This window comes from Atta cephalotes, assembly GCF_000143395.1.
Source record: "Atta cephalotes unplaced genomic scaffold scaffold00002, whole genome shotgun sequence".
NCBI lineage: Eukaryota > Metazoa > Arthropoda > Insecta > Hymenoptera > Formicidae > Atta > Atta cephalotes.
The window spans coordinates 6,143,860-6,153,581 of NW_012130066.1; the positions used below are offsets into that span (position 1 = coordinate 6,143,860).

General features: G+C 31.0%; 1 protein-coding gene across 1 annotated transcript in view; it reads left to right on the forward strand.

The window, feature by feature from the left end:
• The window catches only part of LOC105620993 (zinc transporter ZIP11), a 56,540-nt gene that overhangs the window by 14,833 nt on the left and 31,985 nt on the right, over positions 1-9,722 (forward strand). The window contains exons 2-4 of the mRNA XM_012202472.1: positions 366-753; positions 5,556-5,707; positions 5,825-5,910. Coding sequence (XP_012057862.1) covers positions 366-753; positions 5,556-5,707; positions 5,825-5,910 — 626 coding nt within the window. The remainder of the gene's footprint in view (positions 1-365; positions 754-5,555; positions 5,708-5,824; positions 5,911-9,722) is intronic.

Below are 9,722 nucleotides of genomic sequence, written 5' to 3' on the forward strand. Positions count from 1 at the left end.
ATATATATACAATTCCAGAATAAATACTCTCTAAAATCTTTGGAGTGTAACTCTAAAGAGTAAAATTTCGCTTAAAAAGTGACAATTAAGTTTACTTTTTGTCAACAATGGCTCAATTATCACTCTTTGTCACTCTTTAAAATTATATTCCTCTTTAAAGATTTCAAAGAGCATATACACACATACTAAAAACTATTTTAAAAATATAATAATAACTGCAAAAGAAAAAATGTCGAATGTCCCAAATCATCGCACAAATTAAAAAAAAAGCAAATGGCAAGATTTGTTCCTTTTTCTCCTTTCAGCCAAATTTTCGAGTAATGGAGCTGCTTATATATGTCTATAATGATTTGTTTCCGTTTCAGCGCAAGCTCCTCGATGTCAGCCTGGGGTTCGCCGCTGGCGTGATGACGGCCGCAAGTTACTGGTCATTGCTGGCACCGGCGATCGAAATGGCAACCGAGAGCAAGATGTACGGAGCGGAGGGCGAGTACGCGTTCGTGCCGGTCGCAGTTGGATTTCTCGTCGGCGCGGCGTTCGTGTACGGGACGGACGTGTTGATATCCACCCTCGGCATTCAGTCCCCCAATGTGCTTTTAGCTATGCAATCAGTCGGTACGAAACAAAGACGCAAGATCATTGCGAAACTAAAGAGTGACGAGGATTTAGACGATGATTATGATCCGTTACTTAACGACGTACAAATATCCGGCGGAAAAATGTACACTCGTGTTGAATCGACCGCTATCGATGGTATCTCATTTTCTTCTCGTAAAATCGCAGTTTTTTTTATATCTCTCTCTTTTTATAGGCTTGGAAAATGGGATCAGTTCGTGAGATGACACGTATATATTGTACATATATGCCTATATCTTTTTACATACCCTTATAAAAATTTTTCACCGTTTTTACATTTCCATAGACCATTTTTAGCCTGTTTTTAACCGTTTCTTGCATTACTCTTGAGCACTTGCAGTGTATGGCGAAGGAACGATGACAAGTATACACGAATATACGTATAAGTATTTTGAGGAGATTGTCCGTTTTTTCAATATTCGTTTTTTTTGCTAATGAATGACAACGTATATGCGAGTATGCGTATAAATATTTTTTAATATATTTCCCGTTTTTAATATTTGTTTTTTAGCTGATAAATATTTTTGAGAACAATCAGCTTTGTTCAATATGAAATAGTTAAAAAGTCATACATTTACTTCATAAGAAATAATACAGGAACATAAAAATCAATTCGCAGGATGTATGTGCAACTATATATATTAAACAATTCTTTTGTACATAAAACAATATACTTTTAAGTGTAAAAACTAAATATTTCTAAATATTTCTTATAGTAATAGATAATGTAACGTTTTTATTAGTATAATTTATTTATCTTAAACATAATATACGGTACTTGATAAATTAAATTTTCGATAAGTACGGCATACTCGTTATCCTAATGATCACTTATTATTGTATTACGGGCAAAGTCCACATAGTGGACAGTGTTGACATTGCCCGAGTTGCTTGTTATATTGTATAATAGATCTGTTCTTTTTTGAAGAAGTCTGGATTAATTCTGAATTAGTGCAATAAGTTAGAGTGAAACAAATATCTGTCTCACTCTAACTTATACATTAATGTACATCAGTTCAGAACTTAGGGTGGAAAAGAATAAACCTAATATTAACATTGCCATTGATGAGATACTATTAAAGGGGGTTTCACCTTTGCCAGTCATAAAATTAACTCAGTTTTATGAATTTTTTAAAGAAAATTTATTATATACAGAACAATACGGGATTTTGCATAAAATTATCCTTAAACAGTAAAAAAATATTTTTTAATTAAATGAATTTGCATTTTAATATCTCCAAATGGCGATTAGGGGTCATCTGCAAAATACATCTCTATGACGGAAGTAATATTGACTCTACAAATAATCTGAAATCAAAATTTTTTTCTTTTTAATTAATTATACGATTGTCGCTATGGCATGAACTAAAATAATGTCAATTGCTTGAAATTTGTAAAAATGGTGGCATTAAAAAAAATTAATTTTTTTCCTAAAAAAATTTGTTACTTTTTTGTAAATAACAAATCAAATCTTTGTTGTAAAATTATGATTATAGTTTGTGCCACGCGCAAAAGTGTTAGGATTAAGAGAAAAAAAGAATAAGTATATATAATATATATACTTAATAATCGATATCTTAATTCATTTTTTAGTTATCAGTTCCGTCAGGTCGAAAAATGTAGTTTTGAGAAAAACGCATTTTACTTTTTCCACATATAACAAGTTTTAGTGCACTTACGATTATTCTGCAATTCCAGAGCCATATAATAATCTTTTCTTCTCTTCATATAATTTTTTCATCATCTCTTCAATCGCCAAGTTGTTCTATTTTCTCTTGATGAATCTGATATACAATTTGCGCTGATAAACGCTCAGAGGCCCCGTGTACTTTTACGTATTTGAGCTCATAACTCCGTTAATATTACGAATTTAATAAAATTCTTTTACAGGGATATTTTACATACATGTAAGAATTAAAATAAGGAAAAAATTTTTCGATTTTTTTACGCCTGCAAAGGTGAAAATCTTAAAGACCGACATCCGGGAATTCGCGATCTTGTTAATATTGAAATGATTAAGAATAAAAAACTAATATCCCGATAAACAATTTTTTGTACATTAATATGTATAAATATGTATAAACATACATCAATATTCATAAATACGTATAATCATATATGAAATATATCCATACATATTCATAAATCTCTTTTTCTTTTGTTTAAAAATTATTTTTTAGTGTAATAGAAATAACAATAGTAAGGTGATAAAAAATAATTAAAGATATAATTTTGTTCGTTTTAGAAAAAACAAGTTTAGAGAAATGTTAAAAAATGTTGCTCATACACAATTATGCATAATTTTATATATAATTTATACATTTATATATAATTTATACGTAATTTTTTTTTTAAATAAATAATGTGAAAATTACTCTTTTAATTATTTTAATGTTTTCACATTACTATTGTTATTTCTATTAAAAAGCTAAAATGTAAAATATAATTTTTACAAAAAGAAAAAAGGATATATGAACATTGTATGAACATATTTCATATAAAGTTATGTATGTTATACATATTTATACATATTTATGAAAAATTTTTTTACCAAGTAATATTGTACTATTTTTATGATTTATTAGTTTTGTAAATCGTGTTTATCGGTATACATTTAAAACTCAATAATATTCGATTTTTCTTTAAAATTATGATTTCAATATTATCGTCAATGTTTGATTATCAACAAAGATGATAACTGCAGAGAAAAAATTGTAACTTTTCGGCAATAATATAGGATATTATAGCTTTACAATATGCATATTTATTTATGGAGCATTTATATAATAAAAAATTATGAATTTAATAATGTATTAACCAAATATTTATAATATACAAATATTTTATATATGTGTGTGTATATATGTATATAATAGTTATATACATATGTATACAGAATTCATATATTAAATATAATTATTATTATATATAATAAATTAAAATCCTTTGTAAAATGTATATAAGTAAGTACAAAAGTTAATATCAACGTAGAAGTTATGTGAGTCAGTAGCAGGATGGCAGCCTCGCAGAGACTCGGAGACCTGCTCGATTCGAATCCTGACGGAGCAAGATTTTCTCATGCTATCGGTTACGCTTTACTCAAAATTCATTATTTTAAAATATACAATGTAAGTGATTGTTGTGAGTGTTGAACGAATATTTTATACTCGTATATATGTTTTTTTACATTTTAAATTACACCTCAAATTTACACGTTTTTATCATTCAAAAATACTAAATAAATGATTATATATTACTACAACTCGGATATAGCACTCTATTTTAATCACTCATTTTTAAATTTCTGCTATCTAAAAATGCAGTCATATTCAGTGGAATGCATATTTTCATCATTCAAATTAACCGTTCGCGCGGGCTAAAAACGGGCTAAAAACTGTGAAAAATTTTTATAAGGGTATATGTATATGAACGTCCACATACACTCGCCCCTCTTTGCTTTATCGCAGATTCGATTCTTATTCGGGAATAAGCATTCTCTCAAATTATTATTTTTATGAAAATTTTTATTAGATCAATCTGTTTTATACAATCAATATAAGTTATAATTTTTGCATGTAGCATGATTAAAAGTACTTATATAAAAATAGTAGTATGATAAAATTGATAAAGATGCTTGATAAAGATCATGTAGATAAATCAAATTTACAATTTTAATCTGACATTTTCTTCCTCTCTTTAATAAGTTCAAGGATGAAAATATACATGTCCCGAAATTCGTGAATTAAAATACTATAATAAGAAAATTTTCAGAAAATTAAGTAAAAAAATTATTTATAAATTTTTATTTTAAACAATAGTTTGTGAAATAATAAGAGTTAAAATATGGCCAATTACAGGCTATACTTAGATGGACTTTTAACGTTGAAATGCATGTTTACTTAAGATTAAGAAGATATCGCATGTGCGATTCACGTAACACGTAACTGTCTAGACAGAATCTGTAATTTGCTATATTTAAAATTTTATATATCAGAAACTATTCCTTGAAATAAAAATGTATATACTTTTTTCCTTGATTTTTAAAAACTTTATTAGGATATTTTAATTCGCAAATTTCGGGATACTCTCTGTATATCTTACATACACACTAATACGAAAAAAAAGTTATATCGTTTTCTTAAGATAAAAATTCTTATTAAGTTATTAATTAAATTGAGATATATAAAATATTGATTTAAAATTCTAATATTTAAATATTATATATAATAAATTTATGCACAGATCATTGCTTATTCCAATTAAATATGTTATTAAATTAATATAGTATATTTTCCTTATAAGAAATGACGATATTCAATAGAAATTGTTCAATAGGAATAGTTGATTCGTATTTATTCTAAAAATACCTCAAGCATTGTACTAGCATATATATTGCATGATATTCGTAATAAAATACGTGGGACTTACACACAGGTCCAATATAAATATCGTAAATAAAAACAATCTAATTATATATTCGATCTAATTCAATTAAAAACAGATAAACTGAAACTATAAACCCTACAAAGAGTGATGTGATTAAAAAAATGTGAAACAACGAAAACGAAACTAAAAAATACAGTTTAAATTCATCATTAATACAAAGTGCACGTCCGCGTAAAACATTATCTAATATCATACACATTTAAATAAGAAAAAATAAAATATAAACATTTTGGATCTGTGTGAACAGTTTTACGGAGTTTAAAAAAATAAACTGATCTTATTAACCCTGCCTAAACGGATTCAATTGCAGTAAATTTAATCGAAAGTATAGTATTATGTGCGTGAAGAATTCCTTTTCTTAAACCTTACACAAATAGCATTTGCATGAAGTGGTCCTGTGCTCGTGGCTCAGTTTTCGAAAATTTGCGTTGACTGGATGTGATAAATGTTGTTGTGAATATTTAATTTTTCAGGCTTCTACGAACAGAATAGTAGACGCCGACAAATTCCCAATATAAACCGCTCATCAGAATCAGCAGAAATTGGAACTGTTTACGAAGATCCCAATAACGAAGTGAAGAATAATCAATGGCGGAGGATATTACTGCTAATTGTTGCAATTACGGTATATTTCTACAAGATAATAAATAATCATGCAAAGCACACTTGTTTAGATTTGTCTTATACGATAACTATAAAATAAATAATAATATATTTGTAACATTTCGATTGTTACAAATAGGTCCACAATATTCCTGAGGGTCTTGCGGTTGGTGTAGGCTTCGGAGCAATAGGTAGTAGTGCATCAGCTACTTTTGAAAATGCAAGGTAAGTGAAAATGCCTGCAATTTTTTTTAAATAAAGTTCATGAAGACAACGAAAACTTATACTGAATACCATGCGTAATTACAGCTTACAGCAAACAAAATATTGGATTATATTATAAAAATACGCAAGGTATCCGTATATTAGGTGTACAACTTTGCTTCTGCCGTTTTCCTATAGATGGCTTTAGCGATAAGTGATGGTCGAAATAAATAGATCATAGACGTCATACAATAAACTTGGGCATCTGTCAACATAACCCCATAGAAATATTAGTCGATTAGTTGATTTGTGTCTGCATCATAAAGTTATTCTCGATTGAAAATGTCTCGAATGAAAAGTTCACGAGCCAAATTTTCGTCATTTGCGGGAGGTTTTAATTTTTTGCTTCAATATGAAGAAATCTGCGGCTGAGGCTCATCGAATGCTCTCAAATACTTATGGTGAGGCCGCTATTAGTGAAAGAACGTGTAAGTGGTTTCAACGCTCCAAGAACGGTGATTTTGACGTCCAAAGTCATGCTCTGTATTTGGTGGGACCAGCTCGGCGTAGTGTATTATGAATTGTTAAAACCGACTGAAATAATCACAGGCGATCAGTATCGAACGCAATTGATGCGTTTGAGCCGAGCATTGAAAGACAAACGGCCGCAATACAACGAGAGACACGATAAAGTGTTTTGCAGCATGACAATGCTCGACCCCATGTTGCGAAAGTGGTCAAGACATACTTGGAAACGTTGAAATGGGAAGTCCTATCCCACCCGCCGTATTCTCCAGACGTTGCTCCCTCTAACTATCACTTGTTTCGATCAATGGCACACGGCCTGGCTGACCAGCACTTCCAGTCTTATGAAGAAGTAAAAAATTGGATCGATTCGTGGATAGCCTCAAAAGATGACAAGTTTTTTCGACGCGGGATTCGTACACTACCCGAAAGATGGGAAAAAGTAGTGGCCAGCGATGGACAATACTTTGAATCATAAATGTATAACCAGTTTTTTACAATAAAGCCTCGAATTTCGGAAAAAAACGGTGGAAGCAAAGTTGTACACCTAATATTTATAGAAAATCTGAATAAGTCCTTAAAAATTAAGTGCAAATCTCTGATAAAAAACATTTGACAAATATTGGTTTTTTTATCCTAGTATCGATTCCAATACATTCTTATTAAAAATTAATTATTGATATAATATGAAATCATAAAAAAATATGAAATCATATTTTAATGCTGATAAAAATATTATATTGCTTCAGATGATTTCATATTAATTAAATTTAATTATCAATTAAAAAAGTATATGTTAATTAAAAAAAAAAAGTTTCAAAAAGAAAGTAATGTGCTCCTCGTTTATGCGATGACGCGATCTATTAACAATGTTTAATAAAAACTGTACTGGTATTACATACTAGTTTCGATCAATCTCCTATTTAACTTATTAAGCGAGTCAAGAGGGTTAAGGGGATGCTGACGTGACAAACTCCGGAATTGCTGTTTTACCGATTAAGTACGGCTTACATACGATTTACAATACAAACTTATAATTTATAAAATATCATATTGCTACATATTACTACATTAATATTACAGGCATGAATATACAATTTGTCGAAAGAGATAATCTTCTATATTAGGTTTTTAAGCTTAATTCTAACCGAATCGAAATTTTGCTCTTACTTTGAACCTTAATTTTAGAATGTACGAGGTCTGTTCAAAATGTTCGTGAACTTTATTTTTTTAAAGTAAGCTTTACTTAGTAAGTTAGTAAAGCTTACAAGCTAACTAGTCTTTATCCCTTTCAAAGTAATCTCCACCTCAACGAATATCCCAATGATGTTTCCATTGTTGGAAGCAAGTCCTGAAAGTACTTTTCTGGAATTGCTTCCAGTTCTCTCAGCGAATTTTCTTTTGTTGATTTCAAATCGTTTTTCTTTCATAGGTATTTTGAGTTTTGGGAAAAGGAAAAGGTCAAAAGGAAAATCTAGTAAATACTTTCCCCACCCATCCTACTCACCAGATTTGACCCCTTCTGACTTTTTCTTTTTTCCAAAATTCAAAACATCCAAGGAAAACGATTTGAAATAATTGAAGCCATAAAAGAAAATTCACTGAAGGAACTGAAAGCAATTCCTTCAAAGAAAAGTCCTTTCAGGACTGCTTCTAGCAATGGAAACATCGTTGGGACAAGGGTATTCATTGGGGTGGAGACTATTTTGAAGGAGATAAAGACTAGTAGCTTGTGAGTAAAGTTTGCAATTTTTTAAAAATAAAGTTCACGAACTTTTTGAACAGATCTCGTATATAGATTGAACTCTAAACTTAAACTTTTACGTTGAGTCTGTAAATGGCAATTATTGTAAAAATTTCCTTTTAGGATCAAAAGAAGTTTTCTAAATAGAAATTGTCCTATTTGATTGTTTAAATATCAAAATAGATTTATAAGGTTTAATTGAGGTTAAAAGAGATTCAAAGTAGGACTAAAATTTCGGGGATTTTCTGTTATTCATTTATTTATTTTATATCTGCCATTGTTTTTATTTTACGTATATGACATATTGCATATATCTTTTTACGAAATAAATGTTTCGGTGAATTAACAGCTTTGGTTACCGTACTGCTCTGAGTACCAAATTCAAAATTTAAAAAGCAAAACGATCGCATTTTGTCTTGCAATTCGATTACAAAGTTGTAGTATTAATATATGTAATATAAATACCAGAATTTATTTTAATCAGTGACCAGTTTTATATAATAAAGTATAGATGTTATTAGAGGAATATCAGACTAATCTAAATGGCACCAATAAAAGTAGTTTTATGCCATAATAAGAGTCGGTCCTGATTTTTTTTCTTGTAAGAGATAAGCAACAGGTTTGTGTATCGGTGAATAACCCAAGCTAATATAACCAATACGTGCGTTAATAAGAAAGAAGATAAAACCTGTATCTACCAAAATCAATAAAATTATCTAATTACTTATCGTATTAAACAAGATATCCGATATCTATGAAATGTCGTTTGAATTGACGAAATCTTTTTTTATCATCTTGATCTCAAGAGATATTTTTCGATTGTTGTAAAATCTGTATTATCGATTGTGAATATATCGGCTGCAAGTACTTTCTAGCATCTCGAGAGTAAGTCTAGAATTTCGCAGCCAGATGGCAGCAAGTTGCCCAACGCGCGAAAAAATGTAGACAAATGTTCTTTACGAAAGGAAGCTGAAATTAGCGATACGAATCATAAACTTTCTTAGCCTGTCTCGTTTCAAGTCGCTATCATTCGGCGTCTGCGTTTCAAAATGCTCGATCGGAATCTTGGTTAGCGGGCCATATAAAGAAGAGAAAAAGGAAAAAGAAGTTCCTGCATGATTTCCACGACTTTCCTGGTCGCCATCTTTCTCCGCCCCGCCGCTCCTCGTTTCGCACTCTATTAGCGTCAATAAGCAGAGCAGAGCAAGTAAGTGCAAATTTCGCGTTTGATTTCGACAATCCTCGACGATAATCTGATATGGGGATGTATAATCCATAGTACTATCTGCATTTACACATTATGTCGATGCTATGCCGCGAGGAGCGATTGACGAGAGTCGGCTTGGTCGCGCGGCGCGGCGTGGTAGGAGGTCCCCATGAATGAGTTCTATGGTGGTCGACCGCGGCTGCCAGTTGGAGGCGAAGTTTATTGGCTCCGGTCGGTGCTTGCCTGTGGCGCGCGGGCGCGCAGGGAGTGAAGGGCACGTGTGGCCCTGGAATTCGACGAGCCCTAGGCGCCGCGCATTCCATTCCAACGTCCTCCTCCCCTCCCTCTCTCTCTCTC